Source organism: Gymnoscopelus microlampas (assembly GCF_963454915.1).
Source record: "Gymnoscopelus microlampas genome assembly, chromosome: 20".
NCBI classification, from domain to species: domain Eukaryota; kingdom Metazoa; phylum Chordata; class Actinopteri; order Myctophiformes; family Myctophidae; genus Gymnoscopelus; species Gymnoscopelus microlampas.
The window spans coordinates 48432101-48450330 of record NC_139957.1 but is presented as its reverse complement, the minus strand read 5'-3'; the positions used below and the strand labels follow the sequence as shown (position 1 = coordinate 48450330).

The 18230-nt window shown below is 44.0% G+C and overlaps 1 protein-coding gene across 2 annotated transcripts in view; it reads left to right on the top strand.

Annotated features, from left to right (window-relative positions):
* The window catches only part of gphna (gephyrin a), a 69628-nt gene that overhangs the window by 46686 nt on the left and 4712 nt on the right, over window positions 1–18230 (top strand). For both annotated transcript variants that reach the window (XM_084045624.1, XM_084045623.1), the window contains 2 exons: window positions 591–655; window positions 13058–13161. In XM_084045624.1, the coding sequence (XP_083901750.1) occupies window positions 591–655; window positions 13058–13161 (169 nt within the window). The remainder of the gene's footprint in view (window positions 1–590; window positions 656–13057; window positions 13162–18230) is intronic.

Here is an 18230-nt window from a genome sequence, read left to right as displayed (position 1 = left end):
TTCATAAAACTGCAATATTAGTGTTGTTGACTCTCTAGGCCCAGCCTCGGCTAGCGTTCTGGCTACGCCACTGTTAACTTCTGTCCAACTGGGTTTTTAGATATTGGTCCAAAGTTTGTGTGTAGAAGGTTTTGTGCAGATTGTTCAAACCCTCCAGGAGGAGATAGATTTTAACAGTTTTTCATATCATTCTAAAGGATTGGATATCCAAAGGTCAGATGTCAGAGGTCAAAGTGGCTCAGTTTCATGGCTGTAGGTCAAACAGGTCATGAGCTATGTCTGTATGTCTTTAGTGCTATAGCGCCACCCTTTGGACAATGGTTGTGAGTTTGGTTTCTTGGTTTTCCATGACCCTCTACCATATTGCAGAGCTTCATAAAAAACGACTGCACGGTTAAGCCAGAACTGCAAAAACGGTGGGAGAAGAACAAAACTAACAAAAACAATACGTGCTTCATGGCCCTAATAATAACCTTCATGAAACCTGGGTGAGAGGGAGAGCTTTGTTTGACTGACCTTTAGACAAGTGTAGATATTAAAATAATATACTGATGTCTGTCTGTCTGTCTGTCTGTCTGTCTGTCTGTCAGTCTTCCAACCACCTTTGCCACAGCAGATATCGATGGAGCACGGAAACTCATCTTCGCACTGCCAGGTACTGCGTGTGCGTGTGCGTGTGTGTGTGTGTGTGTGTGTGTGTGTGTGTGTGTGTGTGTGTGTGTGTGTGTGTGTTTATAAGTGCATGCATGCGTGTGCATGCATAATCATGTGTGTGTGTGTGTGTGTGTAGTTAAGTAAGTGGACCTCCAGCACCACAGCATGTCTTACTGTCTTGGTCCAAGCTTTATTTCTAGCTTGTCAAAGACAACCTGCACAATACCGCCTTAAGACAACCTGCACAATACCGCCTTAAGACAACCTGCACAATACCGCCTTAAGACAACCTGCACAATGCAGATGAGCCTGTACACCCAGTACCCTGTATACTGTATACCCAGTACCCAGTTGAGCCAGTAGGAGGTGCACCACCTACGTAGACACACTGCAGTGTGTCTACGTAGGTGGTGCACCTCCTACTGGCTCCTCTGTCACACTGCAGTGTGTCTACGTAGGTGGTGCACCTCCTACTGGCTCCACTGTCACACTGCAGTGTGTCTACGTAGGTGGTGCACCCCCTACTGGCTCCTCTGTCACACTGCAGTGTGTCTACGTAGGTGGTGCACCCCCTACTGGCTCCTCTGTCACACTGCAGTGTGTCTACGTAGGTGGTGCACCTCCTACTGGCTCTACTGTCACACTGCAGTGTGTCTACGTAGGTGGTGCACCTCCTACTGGCTCCTCTGTCACACTGCAGTGTGTCTACGTAGGTGGTGCACCTCCTACTGGCTCCTCTGTCACACTGCAGTGTGTCTACGTAGGTGATGCACCTCCTACTGGCTCTACTGTCACACTGCAGTGTGTCTACGTAGGTGGTGCACCTCCTACTGGCTCCTCTGTCACACTGCAGTGTGTCTACGTAGGTGGTGCACATCCTACTGGCTCCTCTGTCACACTGCAGTGTGTCTACGTAGGTGGTGCACCTCCTACTGGCTCCTCTGTCACACTGCAGTGTGTCTACGTAGGTGGTGCACCTCCTACTGGCTCTACTGTCACACTGCAGTGTGTCTACGTAGGTGGTGCACATCCTACTGGCTCCTCTGTCACACTGCAGTGTGTCTACGTAGGTGGTGCACATCCTACTGGCTCCTCTGTCACACTGCAGTGTGTCTACGTAGGTGGTGCACATCCTACTGGCTCCTCTGTCACACTGCAGTGTGTCTACGTAGGTGGTGCACCTCCTACTGGCTCCTCTGTCACACTGCAGTGTGTCTACGTAGGTGGTGCACCTCCTACTGGCTCCTCTGTCACACTGCAGTGTGTCTACGTAGGTGGTGCACCTCCTACTGGCTCCTCTGTCACACTGCAGTGTGTCTACGTAGGTGGTGCACCTCCTACTGGCTCCTCTGTCACACTGCAGTGTGTCTACGTAGGTGGTGCACCTCCTGGGTTGACTCCACAGTGTCAGTTTGCTCGCCACTAGTTTCAGGTGCCTCATCCTCTGACCTCTGACCTTGTGTGTGACCTGCAGGAGTTGTCCCCGCCCTGGCCCCTCCTACCCAGGCCCTGGCCCCTCCCTCACTTCCTGCTAGCAGTGCATGTCCTGCAGTAACCTTTATTATGACTGTGTAGACTTTACATACATAACATACGTGTGCCTTAATGTGTAGTACGCATAGAGGTCCCAGTATGTATGCACTAGGACGTCCTAGCATAATGTGTACTATGTACGTATATGTTCTTAAAGGGAACTTCAGCTTCAGGGATAAAGGCCCCTCCTCCTCTCGGCTGGAGGCCGTGGCCAATGAGAGCGACACCAGACAGCCCCTCCCCCCTCCACCTAGAGGAAGTAGGTCCAGAAGCACCCTAACATATGACCTCTTCACCCCAGAACCACCCCTTTGCTGACCTCTAACCTCTCAGATTCCCCTACCCGCCCCAGAAGAAGGTCAACTAAGTTTAAACGCCCCAAACGATATGACCCCTCCCCCAAATGACTGAGTGTGACCCTTTTATTAAAGGGATATTTCACTTTCAAACATGTTAACTCTTTGCCTTCCACTGCTAAAGCGCAGCCTGCCATTGACGAGTTTGACAAGATTTTGTGTTTTCAGTGGTTTTCCACCAGATGGCGCTTGTTTACTTCCTGTTTTTTTTAGTTTCTGTAGTTTTTTTTTGCAAAAACAAGTTTTTCAACTGGTCACAACTATGCAACATATTCAGGGGTGCACATAACTTTTTAGGTCTGGTACGCAGAAGAGCACCTGGACATGTGACTTGGTGCGCATGGCGCCCGTCCCGTTTTGTCAACGGGGGGGGGGTTCAGCCCGGACAGTTTTGTCAACGGGGGGGGGTTCAGCACGGTGCCCGCCGGACAGTTTTGTCAACGGGGGGGGGGGGGGGGGGGGGGGGGGGGGGGGGGCGAGAAAAAAAGGACGCTCTGCTTCTAAATTCCGTCGTGCACGCAGCCAGGCAATGCGAGGCGATGCGAGGCGACGCGAGTCATATCTCTACCCCTCCGCCTAATGGCTGTACATGGGGCCGACGGGTGCTTTAGAGTGATTGTGTGAGTGTGGCTTCAGGAAGTAAATTCCTAGCCTCGATCTCCAGGCTTTTATTTTTTAGTTTTGCTAAAAAATAAAAGCTTGGAAATTCCTGTCCCAGCTGTTGGTGCGCAAAAGCGCCTCGCGTCGCCTGATGTGGTGCGCATTTTTTATTTTGGGTGCGCATGCGCACCTGCGCACCAGTTATGTGCACCCCTGAACATATTACCATATTCAACTGGCCACAACTATGCAACATATTACCATATTCAACTGGTCACAACTATGCAACATATTACCATATTCAACTGGCCACAACTATGCAACATATTACCATATTCAACTGGCCCAACTATGCAACATATTACCATATTCAACTGGCCACAACTATGCAACATATTACCATATTCAACTGGCCCAACTATGCAACAGATTACCATATTCAACTGGCCCAACTATGCAACAGATTACCATATTCAACTGGCCCAACTATGCAACATATTACCATATTCAACTGGCCACAACTATGCAACAGATTACCATATTCAACTGGCCACAACTATGCAACATATTACCACATTCAACTGGCCCAACTATGCAACAGATTACCATATTCAACTGGTCACAACTATGCAACAGATTACCATATTCAACTGGCCACAACTATGCAACAGATTACCATATTCAACTGGCCACAACTATGCAACAGATTACCATATTCAACTGGCCACAACTATGCAACAGATTACCATATTCAACTGGCCACAACTATGCAACAGATTACCATATTCAACTGGTCACAACTATGCAACATATTACCATATTCAACTGGCCACAACTATGCAACATATTACCATATTCAACTGGCCCAACTATGCAACATATTACCATATTCAACTGGCCACAACTATGCAACATATTACCATATTCAACTGGCCCAACTATGCAACAGATTACCATATTCAACTGGCCCAACTATGCAACAGATTACCATATTCAACTGGCCCAACTATGCAACATATTACCATATTCAACTGGCCACAACTATGCAACAGATTACCATATTCAACTGGCCACAACTATGCAACATATTACCATATTCAACTGGCCACAACTATGCAACAGATTACCATATTCAACTGGCCACAACTATGCAACATATTACCATATTCAACTGGTCACAACTATGCAACATATTACCATATTCAACTGGCCACAACTATGCAACAGATTACCATATTCAACTGGTCACAACTATGCAACATATTACCACATTCAACTGGCCACAACTATGCAACAGATTACCATATTCAACTGGCCCAACTATGCAACAGATTACCATATTCAACTGGCCCAACTATGCAACAGATTACCATATTCAACTGGCCCAACTATGCAACATATTACCATATTCAACTGGCCACAACTATGCAACAGATTACCATATTCAACTGGCCACAACTATGCAACATATTACCATATTCAACTGGCCACAACTATGCAACAGATTACCATATTCAACTGGCCACAACTATGCAACATATTACCATATTCAACTGGTCACAACTATGCAACATATTACCATATTCAACTGGCCACAACTATGCAACAGATTACCATATTCAACTGGTCACAACTATGCAACATATTACCACATTCAACTGGCCCAACTATGTGCGTTTAAAGAGGCTCTCTGTGCGTTTAAAGAGGCTCTCTGTGCGTTTAAAGAGGCTCTCTGTGCGTTTAAAGAGGCTCTCTGTGCGTTTAAAGAGGCTCTCTGTGCGTTTAAAGAGGCTCTCTGTGCGTTTAAAGAGGCTCTCTGTGCGTTTAAAGAGGCTCTCTGTGCGTTTAAAGAGGCTCTCTGTGCGTTTAAAGAGGCTCTCTGTGCGTTTAAAGAGGCTCTCTGTGAGAACGCTGATCACGGAAAATATTCCATGATTTTTCAATGGTTAGTAAAATCGCTCGGATTCGCTGGCAGTGGCTTGACATTTTTCTGAAAAACTCTGTCAGTTAAAGAGTTAAGGGTCATTTTAACGTGTTTCACCCCAAAGAGTTTTTAAGTTGCTATATTCAGTATTTACATATAGTAAATGACTTACTACTACTACTACTTATCAGACATGTGTTTTATTTGTTTGTTTATTTTCTGTTTATGACAAACGTACGTATTAGAAGGACATATCAGTCACCAGAACCCATGAATCTAACATGGTTCAAATGGAGTTTGAACTTACAAAGGAATTGCATAGGAATGGGGCGTGTCTGATAAGTAGACGTTAAAACGACCCCAAACATGTTTGAAAGTGAAATATCCCTTTAAGCCCCGTGATCCTCCCTGGAATCCCCGCCCCCTATAAACCCTGCCCCCTTTAAACCCCGCCCCCTCTGATGACACCCGTCAATGAACAGCCCTGCCTGCATCTGACCCGCCTCTTCCTGTTGGTTTGTATGAGGCAGTGGTGGGGAGGCGTGGTCAGGACCTGTCAATCAAGGTCTTTTGACACCCCGCCTCCCCGCCAGGCTCCACCCACTCTATTCATTTAGCAGCTTTCTGTTCTAATGGGCGTGGCCAATCACATGGCCTCCAGCCTCCAGGTTCATTTGATTGGTTGGTCAGAGCCGTGTGTGTGAAGGTGCTGTCATTTCATTGGTTGGAGGTGCCTACACTGTAAAATCCTGAGTGTGAATTTAAAGGGAAACTTTGTCCATTTTGAACCTGAATTCCATTGTTCTGAAGTGAGGGGGATCTCCCCTCATCACAACATTTGGGCTCAAAATCAGCAAAATTTCCCTTTAACTCTGAGTGTGTACAAATGTCTAACCACAGGTTCCGTTTGCAGAGGTGTGGACAGGAGGTGTGTAGACTAACCCTAACCCTAACCCTGTGGACACCAGACTGCAGTCACACATTCCATGACTTTAGACTCGCTTGATCAAAAAACAAAAAGAAAGGTTTACTCGACTTGGAATTCAACGCCTATGACTCGTGACTTGACTTGAAGTCTTTTCAAGTCACTTTCAAGTCACTATCTCAACCCAACCTGACTGCTGTGATAATGTGATAATGCACTTTATGTTGGCGTTACAGTTAGTCCAAACGCTGCCGCTCGCCTCTTACCAGGAAGTATGATCACATCTCCCCGATTCTTGCCTCCCTACACTGGCTCCCTGTTCGTTACAGGATTCAGTTTAAGATTTTGACGTTTGTTTTTAAGTCTTTAAATGGGTTGGCACCAATGTACATATCAGAGCTTCTACCTCCCAATAACTCTACAAGACCAGTCACTTCTTCTGGTCCACCAACAAGGCTGAAGATCAGGGGAGATTGATCATTTTCAAACCCTGCCTGTGTTTAAATCACGTTTAGAGCGTCTCAAACCCTGCCTGTTGGAGCGTCTCAAACCCTGCCTGTTGGAGCGTCTCAAACCCTGCCTGTGTTTAAATCACGTTTGAAAACTCCTTGGCTTTCCATGATTCAGACTGAGAGTTTCTGTTTCCATTAGGCAATGTGTATGTGTTGCACCCAGGCCTGGAATTTCCTCATGTTAGGGTCAAGGCCACTTGCCCTTTGGTGTTGTCCATTTTTAAGGGCACAAAGGCCAAATGCCAGAGCAGGAAGGCCATCAAATAAAACAACATTTTAGTCCATTGAAAGAATTAATTGAAGTTAAGGATGATTTTCTGATCCATGCACAGCCCTGCACCAATCAAAGTCCCTGGATTGGTTTAAAGATGGGGACTCAGAGGAGTTAAGAATTCAGAATCTCAACAAAAGACACTGGTGTCTACATGACAAGAAAGAGACACTGGTGTCTACATGACAAGAAAGAGACACTGCTGTCTACATGACAAAGAGACACTGGTGTCTACATGACAAGAAAGAGACACTGGTGTCTACATGACAAGAAAGAGACACTGCTGTCTACATGACAAAGAGACACTGCTGTCTACATGACAAAGAGACACTGGTGTCTACATGACAAGAAAGAGACACTGGTGTCTACATGACAAAGAGACACTGCTGTCTACATGACAAAGAGACACTGCTGTCTACATGACAAAGAGACACTGGTGTCTACATGACAAGAAAGAGACACTGGTGTCTACATGACAAGAAAGAGACACTGCTGTCTACATGACAAAGAGACACTGCTGTCTACATGACAAGAAAGAGACACTGCTGTCTACATGACAAAGAGACACTGGTGTCTACATGACAAGAAAGAGACACTGGTGTCTACATGACAAGAAAGAGACACTGCTGTCTACGTGACAAAGAGACACTGGTGTCTACATGACAAGAAAGAGACACTGGTGTCTACATGACAAAGAGACACTGGTGTCTAGATGACAAAGAGACACTGGTGTCTACATGACAAGAAAGAGACACTGGTGTCTACATGACAAAGAGACACTGGTGTCTACATGACAAGAAAGAGACACTGGTGTCTACATGACAAGAAAGAGACACTGGTGTCTAGATGACAAGAAAGAGACACTGGTGTCTACATGACAAAGAGACACTGGTGTCTACATGACAAGAAAGAGACACTGGTGTCTACATGACAAAGAGACACTGGTGTCTACATGACAAAGAGACACTGGTGTCTACATGACAAGAAAGAGACACTGGTGTCTACATGACAAGAAAGAGACACTGGTGTCTACATGACAAGAAAGAGACACTGGTGTCTACATGACAAGAAAGAGACACTGGTGTCTACATGACAAAGAGACACTGGTGTCTAGATGACAAGAAAGAGACACTGGTGTCTACATGACAAGAAAGAGACACTGGTGTCTACATGACAAAGAGACACTGGTGTCTAGATGACAAGAAAGAGACACTGGTGTCTACATGACAAGAAAGAGACACTGGTGTCTAGATGACAAGAAAGAGACACTGGTGTCTGCATGACAAAGAGACAGAGTAGAAAGTGGTTCAGTCAGCTGGGGCATTAAAGCTACTGTGGCCTCAGGGCATTAAAGCCACTGTGGCCTCAGGGCATTAAGGCTACTGTGGCCTCAGGGCATTAAGGCCACTGTGGCCTCAGGGCATTAAGGCCACTGTGGCCTCAGGGCATTAAGGCTACTGTGGCCTCAGGGCATTAAGGCCACTGTGGCCTCAGGGCATTAAGGCCACTGTGGCCTCAGGGCATTAAGGCCACTGTGGCCTCAGGGCATTAAGGCCACTGTGGCCTCAGGGCATTAAGGCCACTGTGGCCTCAGGGCATTAAAGCCACTGTGGCCTCAGGGCATTAAGGCCACTGTGGCCTCAGGGCATTAAGGCCACTGTGGCCTCAGGGCATTAAGGCCACTGTGGCCTCAGGGCATTAAGGCCACTGTGGCCTCAGGGCATTAAGGCCACTGTGGCCTCAGGGCATTAAGGCCACTGTGGCCTCAGGGCATTAAGGCCACTGTGGCCTCAGGGCATGCCATTCCAAACTGAGGGGCAACGACGGCCATGGTCTTCGTGGCCTCCCTGAAATTCCTGCCCTGGTTGCACCCTCTGTGTTTTTTCCCATTTAGTGTGTATTCTTTTACTCTTAGTATTTTTAGTATGTTGTTACTGTTGTTTTAAATGTGCTCTATGAATAGAGTGGATTGTGTTTTAAATGTGCTCTATGAATAGAGTGGATTGTGTTTTAAATGTGCTCTATGAATAGAGTGGATTGTGTTTTAAATGTGCTCTATGAATAGAGTGTATATCTATGAATAGAGTGGATTGTGTTTTAAATGTGCTCTATGAATAGAGTGTATATCTATGAATAGAGTGGATTGTGTTTTAAATGTGCTCTATGAATAGAGTGTATATCTATGAATAGAGTGGATTGGATTGGATTGGACTTCCAACAAGCTTTAGGAGGAACTTGTTTGAGACTGGAGACAACAAGTTCAGGACTTGGACTTTACTTGGGACTTGTCAGTCTTTACTTGTAGAGATGGGACGATATGAAAACATGTCACCATTATTGTGGCAAAAATAAATGTGATTAACAATATTATTGCGATAATCAAAATATGCTTAAAACTTAAAATGCCACTTTTGTTGTTTAACCACTTGAACCCCCAGCATCCCTATTCTGGGGGGAACGTTTGCCAAAAATAGCCATTGCAACGCGTTGTGAGCTTTTAGATCAGAGTGAAATAAGAACGTACCAAACACTCTCTTTACAGGTCAGTTTTATAAAGTACAGAGGGTTTAAGTGGTACTGAATTAGCAGCTCAACTAAAGCTAATTCATCCTAGTGAATGACGGAGGACAATTTCACCATAGATTAAAATCTCCTCGATACGATTGTTTGTTTTTTTATCTGGATAAACGATAATAACGATTATCGTCCCATCCCTACTTACGCAACACAGTGACGTTGTCCCACCTCTGTCACCATTTGTACCTCTCAGAGCAACACCCTCCATCCACTGTCAGAGTCAAATGAACACCATGGATTTTACTGTGTTGTGTCTCCTCTCTGTCTCAGTGAGAGGGAAGTTAGCGCCAGAGGAGCAGATAGCAGTGAAACAAGGCAGAGAGCCAGTTGTAGGTAAGCTAACTGCTAACTGCTAACTGCGGTTCTACAGCCAGATGAAATGCAACACTCTAAAGGGACATTCTGCTCATTTTAAACTAAACCCCGCCGTCGTAATGTGACCAGGTCAGATCGTACGGTAAGGCCACGTTGTCATGGCAACCATCAGAACAGGAAACCACAAAGTGCCGCTGCGTTCTCACTTTTTATTCTGCGTTTACACGGAGACGCAACAGTTGATTGAAAACACTGCAGTGTGCATGCCGGGTGGCTAGGTGGCACTGTGACACTGCCAGATAGACCAGTCACGCATGGGTAGAACCACTTCCGTTCTACTTCCTATCACAGCTGTTTGTTTACATCCATGTCATAGCGTACGCGACGTGAGCCACCATGACGTCACACTTTGTGCCGTTTCCTCCGTATTGCATGTTTCCATGGAGACGCGAGGCGGAGCCACTCTGGAAGGAGGTTTCACTTTGTGGCGTTTTCAACCCCCGATAACACGGTTGTCGTCTAAACGGACGTGTTTTATTTAGTGGTTTTCTCTAGAGAACGTTGTGTCTAAACAGCCTGTTGTAGAGCAGGAGTGTTCAATATATTTTTCAGGCCCAGGACCCCTTAGCTGGGAGAGAGATGAAGCAAGGACCCCCCAGGGACTCCCCCACTACTACTGTTGCAGATTCAACTTCTTCATAGATTTCATAGATAGCTTCATAGACTTGTTTCATTGTTTGTTTACACATTATCTTTTCTATGAATACATTTAACCACTCAAACCCTCAATTTGTAGTAAACTTAACCGTTGGCTCTGTACTTGCTTTGCTCTTTTTTCCCTCTACACCAAACCTCTTTGCCAAAAAATAGCCGATCTGCAAGCTCACAGCGTGTCACGCTACAATGCGTTGAGAGCTTGTAGATCTGCTAATTCCCCCCCAGAATAGGGATGCTGGGGTTCAAGTTGTTAATGTAAAAAAGGGTTAGGGCCCCCCTGTTGTAACTCTGATGGCCCCCTAGGGGTCCCGGACCCCCTGTTGAAAACCCATACATGAACACCAGAGGAGAGCCCGCCCCATCACTGCTCTACCAATCAGATCAGTTAACAGCTGTCAGAACCTTCAGATGTGTTCCCATGATGCTTTGCTGGGTTGTGGGCGGTGCTGACATGTGTAGTTTGTTTGACTCACTGAAAGAAAACTACAAGACAAATGGCTGCCAAGTGGGGTCACCGCATGGCGCTTCTTTCCTATTGGTTGATGCCAGGTCAAAGTTCACCAATGTTGAACTCCATGCTTCAGCACAGCCATGGGAAGCTCCGCCCCCTTTACTCCCATATAAGGAAGCTCCATTTATGCATTTTTATATATATAACATTCAGGAGGTGTAGTTCAGACTCTATATAACATTCAGTTGGTGTAGTTCTAGACTCTATATAACAGGAGGTGTAGTTCTAGACTCTATATAACAGGAAGTGTAGTTCTAGACTCTATATAACATTCAGGAGGTGTAGTTCTAGACTCTATATAACATTCAGGAGGTGTAGTTCAGACTATATAACAGGAGGTGTAGTTCAGACTCTATATAACATTCAGGAGGTGTAGTTCAGACTCTATATAACAGGAGGTGTAGTTCAGACTCTATATAACATTCAGGAGGTGTAGTTCCAGACTCTATATAACATTCAGGAGGTGTAGTTCAGACTCTATATAACATTCAGGAAGTGTAGTTCTAGACTCTATATAACATTCAGGATGTGTAGTTCAGACTATATAACAGGAGGTGTAGTTCAGACTCTATATAACATTCAGGAGGTGTAGTTCATACTCTATATAACATTCAGGAGGTGTAGTTTAGACTCTATACTAGATAAAGTGCTCCTCGGAGCACAGGTCTCCGCCAGGTCAGATACGTTATTGTGGCCTCCTGGTGGCGCTATAATAGGCCAATGTGAAAAGGGTGCCATTTATTCTTAGGTCGTTCACGGCAATCGGACACTGCATTCATGATTTGAAGCATTTTGTTCCAAAAATGTGTTTTGCTAAATTAGACCTGCTGGTGGCGCTATAACAGGCCAATGTGAAAAGGGTGGCATTTCTTCCTCGGCCTAGTGGGAATGTGCGTGTGAAATTTCACGGAAATCGCACGCTGCGTTCATGGTTTGAGGCAGTTTGTTCAAAACGGACCAATCCTGCAAACTTTGGATGGCAACCTTAACCAATAAGGATGGAATATGGGAAATCGGACAGATCAGGGTTGATCACATGACTATAGAGATACTGTGTACCGATTTGCATGACGTTTGGTTAAAAACTGTAGGAATAATGTGAAAAAATGGGTTTTGCACAAATCGGCCTCCTGGTGGCGCTATAACAGGCCCATGTGAAAAATTTGAGGCAGAGGTTCTGAATTGGCATCCAGGGAGTGTGTGTGCACAGTTTCGCAGCGACCGGGCCAACGGTGCCGGAGATTAGGTGGTAACACACGGACACACGGACGGACGGACACACGGACGGAGGGTAAAACATACTCTCTCGCCATGCCTTACGGCCTGGCGGAGACAATAACAGGAGGTGTAGTTCAGACTCTATATAACATTCAGGAGGTGTAGTTCAGACTCTATATAACATTCAGGAGGTATAGTTCTAGACTCTATATAACAGGAGGTGTAGTTCAGACTCTATATAACAGGAGGTGTAGTTGTAGACTCTATATAACATTCAGGAGGTGTAGTTCAGACTCTATATAACAGGAGGTGTAGTTGTAGACTCTATATAACATTCAGGAGGTGTAGTTCTAGACTCTATATAACATTCAGGAGGTGTAGTTCTAGACTCTATATAACATTCAGGAGGTGTAGTTCAGACTCTATATAACAGGAGGTGTAGTTGTAGACTCTATATAACATTCAGGAGGTGTAGTTCAGACTCTATATAACATTCAGGAGGTGTAGTTCAGACTCTATATAACATTCAGGAGGTGTAGTTCAGACTCTATATAACATTCAGGAGGTGTAGTTCAGACTCTATATAACATTCAGGAGGTGTAGTTCAGACTCTATATAACATTCAGGAGGTGTAGTTCAGACTATATAACATTCAGGAGGTGTAGTTCTAGACTCTATATAACAGGAGGTGTAGTTCAGACTCTATATAACATTCAGCAGGTGTAGTTCTAGACTCTATATAACAGGAGGTGTAGTTCCAGACTCTATATTTGAAATATAATGAATGGAGTTTTTATCAGCTCATCATAATATGTAAAGATAATGAATGGAGTATCTATCAGCTCATTAACATATTTGTATGTATATTATTATATTGTATTGTATATTTGTATTTGTTGTGTGTTGCCGCGGTGACCAGCTGTTGTTGTTGTCGTGTTTCCTAGGCAACCCTGTGTCGGCGGTGGTGACCTGTAACCTCTTTGTGATTCCTGCTCTGAGGAAGATGCAAGGAATCCTGGACCCTCGCCCTACCATCATTAAAGCTAGGGTACGTAATATACACACCATCATTAAAGCTAGGGTACGTAATATACACACCATCATTAAAGCTAGGGTACGTAATATACACACCATCATTAAAGCTAGGGTACATAATATACACACCATCATTAAAGCTAGGGTACGTAATATACACACCATCATTAAAGCTATGGTACGTAATATACACACCATCATTAAAGCTAGGGTACGTAATATACACACCATCATTAAAGCTAGGGTAGGTAATATACACACCATCATTAAAGCTAGGGTACGTAATATACACACCATCATTAAAGCTAGGGTAGGTAATAAATGGTAAATGGTAAATGGTAAATGGTAAATATGTAAAGGTAATATACACACCATCATTAAAGCTAGGGTAGGTAATATACACACCATCATTAAAGCTAGGGTACGTAATATACACACAGTGTTGGGTAGTAACAAATTAATAATAATATATTACTGTAATACTATTACTTTTCCCAGTAACGAGTAAAGTAAGGTATTATTCTGACAAAAGAGTAATATTATACCATATTACTCCGACAAAAAAGGCCTCGTTACTCATTACTGATGACGAGCGTCATTTATTTTTGTTCATTCATTCATTTAATATGTACTCTCTCCGTCTCTCGTAGAGGCAAGTTGTCACATCATGCAAAAATGATAAATCAAATGAATATAAATATGAAAAAGCTGCTCCTGTGGAAAGGTTATCATATATTTATTTACTTATATTGACCGTATAAACAATTTAACATAGTTATTGTTGCGAACGTTCAGGGCATACTTGCCAGCACTGGCCTATATATGGAGATCCCCATAAATGGAGACGATCGACCTACGAAATCGTCATAGAGACCCAAGACGTGCGATAGATACGGGTCTGACATCAGCGAACCCTTCTCCGAGACTCCATATATGGAGATGGCCGTCACGTCCAGGACCAACGTCATGGTCCCATACTTGGGCATAACTGACATAGGCAGCTCCATGTATGGGTCAGAGAGTCTGACACTCTCTGACATCACCGTGGTGACATCAGGGGCACAGCCTCAGCGACGCTCGAAGATCATCTTAACTCTCTGCAGAGTACCAGGAGATTGGCTGGCCTTACAACCCAGTTAATCACGGATTGCATATTCAGTGGCTAGCTGGCCTTACAACCCAGATTATCAGTTTAACAGTTATGGTTCTGCCCACTCTTTCCATAAATGACATCTTGTCTGGCTCATGTATGGCTGCTGTGCATAGACTCTATTCTGCTTGTTCAACAGGCTCTATGCCATAGACTCTATGCATTCTGCTTGTTCAACAGGCTCTATTTCATAGACTCTATGCATTGTGCTTGTTCAACAGGCTCTATGTCATAGACTCTATGCATTGTGCTTGTTCAACAGGCTCTATGTCATAGACTCTATGCATTCTGCTTGTTCAACAGGCTCTATTTCATAGACTCTATGCATTGTGCTTGTTCAACAGGCTCTATGCCATAGACTCTATGCATTCTGCTTGTTCAACAGGCTCTATGTCATAGACTCTATGCATTGTGCTTGTTCAACAGGCTCTATTTCATAGACTCTATGCTTTCTGCTTGTTCAACAGGCTCTATGTCATAGACTCTATGCATTGTGCTTGTTCAACAGGCTCTATGTCATAGACTCTATGCTTTCTGCTTGTTCAACAGGCTCTATGTCATAGACTCTATGCATTCTGCTTGTTCAACAGGCTCTATTTCATAGACTCTATGCTTTCTGCTTGTTCAACAGGCTCTATGTCATAGACTCTATGCATTGTGCTTGTTCAACAGGCTCTATGTCATAGACTCTATGCATTCTGCTTGTTCAACAGGCTCTATGTCATAGACTCTATGCATTGTGCTTGTTCAACAGGCTCTATGCCATAGACTCTATGCTTTCTGCTTGTTCAACAGGCTCTATGTCATAGACTCTATGCATTGTGCTTGTTCAACAGGCTCTATTTCATAGACTCTATGCATTCTGCTTGTTCAACAGGCTCTATGTCATAGACTCTATGCATTGTGCTTGTTCAACAGGCTCTATTTCATAGACTCTATGCATTGTGCTTGTTCAACAGGCTCTATGTCATAGACTCTATGCATTCTGCTTGTTCAACAGGCTCTATTTCATAGACTCTATGCATTCTGCTTGTTCAACAGGCTCTATGTCATAGACTCTATGCATTCTGCTTGTTCAACAGGCTCTATGTCATAGACTCTATGCATTCTGCTTGTTCAACAGGCTCTATGCCATAGACTCTATGCATTCTGCTTGTTCAACAGGCTCTATTTCATAGACTCTATGCATTCTGCTTGTTCAACAGGCTCTATTTCATAGACTCTATGCTTTCTGCTTGTTCAACAGGCTCTATGTCATAGACTCTATGCATTGTGCTTGTTCAACAGGCTCTATTTCATAGACTCTATGCATTCTGCTTGTTCAACAGGCTCTATGTCATAGACTCTATGCATTCTGCTTGTTCAACAGGCTCTATGTCATAGACTCTATGCATTGTGCTTGTTCAACAGGCTCTATTTCATAGACTCTATGCATTCTGCTTGTTCAACAGGCTCTATGTCATAGACTCTATGCATTCTGCTTGTTCAACAGGCTCTATTTCATAGACTCTATGCATTCTGCTTGTTCAACAGGCTCTATGCCATAGACTCTATGCATTGTGCTTGTTCAACAGGCTCTATGTCATAGACTCTATGCTTTCTGCTTGTTCAACAGGCTCTATTTCATAGACTCTATGCATTCTGCTTGTTCAACAGGCTCTATGTCATAGACTCTATGCATTCTGCTTGTTCAACAGGCTCTATGTCATAGACTCTATGCATTCTGCTTGTTCAACAGGCTCTATGCCATAGACTCTATGCATTCTGCTTGTTCAACAGGCTCTATGTCATAGACTCTATGCTTTCTGCTTGTTCAACAGGCTCTATGTCATAGACTCTATGCATTGTGCTTGTTCAACAGGCTCTATGTCATAGACTCTATGCATTCTGCTTGTTCAACAGGCTCTATGTCATAGACTCTATGCATTCTGCTTGTTCAACAGGCTCTATGCCATAGACTCTATGCATTCTGCTTGTTCAACAGGCTCTATGCCATAGACTCTATGCATTCTGCTTGTTCAACAGGCTCTATGCCATAGACTCTATGCATTGTGCTTGTTCAACAGGCTCTATGTCATAGACTCTATGCATTGTGCTTGTTCAACAGGCTCTATGTCATAGACTCTATGCATTCTGCTTGTTCAACAGGCTCTATTTCATAGACTCTATGCATTCTGCTTGTTCAACAGGCTCTATTTCATAGACTCTATGCATTGTGCTTGTTCAACAGGCTCTATGTCATAGACTCTATGCATTCTGCTTGTTCAACAGGCTCTATGTCATAGACTCTATGCATTGTGCTTGTTCAACAGGCTCTATGTCATAGACTCTATGCATTGTGCTTGTTCAACAGGCTCTATTTCATAGACTCTATGCATTGTGCTTGTTCAACAGGCTCTATGTCATAGACTCTATGCATTCTGCTTGTTCAACAGGCTCTATGTCATAGACTCTATGCTTTCTGCTTGTTCAACAGGCTCTATGTCATAGACTCTATGCATTCTGCTTGTTCAACAGGCTCTATGTCATAGACTCTATGCATTGTGCTTGTTCAACAGGCTCTATGTCATAGACTCTATGCATTCTGCTTGTTCAACAGGCTCTATGTCATAGACTCTATGCATTCTGCTTGTTCAACAGGCTCTATGTCATAGACTCTATGCATTGTGCTTGTTCAACAGGCTCTATGTCATAGACTCTATGCATTGTGCTTGTTCAACAGGCTCTATGTCATAGACTCTATGCTTTCTGCTTGTTCAACAGGCTCTATGTCATAGACTCTATGCATTCTGCTTGTTCAACAGGCTCTATGTCATAGACTCTATGCATTCTGCTTGTTCAACAGGCTCTATGTCATAGACTCTATGCATTCTGCTTGTTCAACAGGCTCTATGTCATAGACTCTATGCTTTCTGCTTGTTCAACAGGCTCTATGTCATAGACTCTATGCATTCTGCTTGTTCAACAGGCTCTATGTCATAGACTCTATGCTTTCTGCTTGTTCAACAGGCTCTATGTCATAGACTCTATGCTTTCTGCTTGTTCAACAGGCTCTATGTCATAGACTCTATGCTTTCTGCTTGTTCAACAGGCTCTATGTCATAGACTCTATGCATTCTGCTTGTTCAACAGGCTCTATGTCATAGACTCTATGCTTTCTGCTTGTTCAACAGGCTCTATGTCATAGACTCTATGCATTCTGCTTGTTCAACAGGCTCTATGTCATAGACTCTATGCTTTCTGCTTGTTCAACAGGCTCTATGTCATAGACTCTATGCATTGTGCTTGTTCAACAGGCTCTATGTCATAGACTCTATGCTTTCTGCTTGTTCAACAGGCTCTATGTCATAGACTCTATGCATTCTGCTTGTTCAACAGGCTCTATGCCATAGACTCTATGCATTCTGCTTGTTCAACAGGCTCTATGTCATAGACTCTATGCATTGTGCTTGTTCAACAGGCTCTATGCCATAGACTCTATGCATTCTGCTTGTTCAACAGGCTCTATGTCATAGACTCTATGCATTCTGCTTGTTCAACAGGCTCTATGTCATAGACTCTATGCATTGTGCTTGTTCAACAGGCTCTATGTCATAGACTCTATGCATTGTGCTTGTTCAACAGGCTCTATGTCATAGACTCTATGCATTGTGCTTGTTCAACAGGCTCTATGTCATAGACTCTATGCATTCTGCTTGTTCAACAGGCTCTATTTCATAGACTCTATGCATTCTGCTTGTTCAACAGGCTCTATGTCATAGACTCTATGCATTCTGCTTGTTCAACAGGCTCTATTTCATAGACTCTATGCATTCTGCTTGTTCAACAGGCTCTATTTCATAGACTCTATGCATTCTGCTTGTTCAACAGGCTCTATTTCATAGACTCTATGCATTCTGCTTGTTCAACAGGCTCTATGTCATAGACTCTAT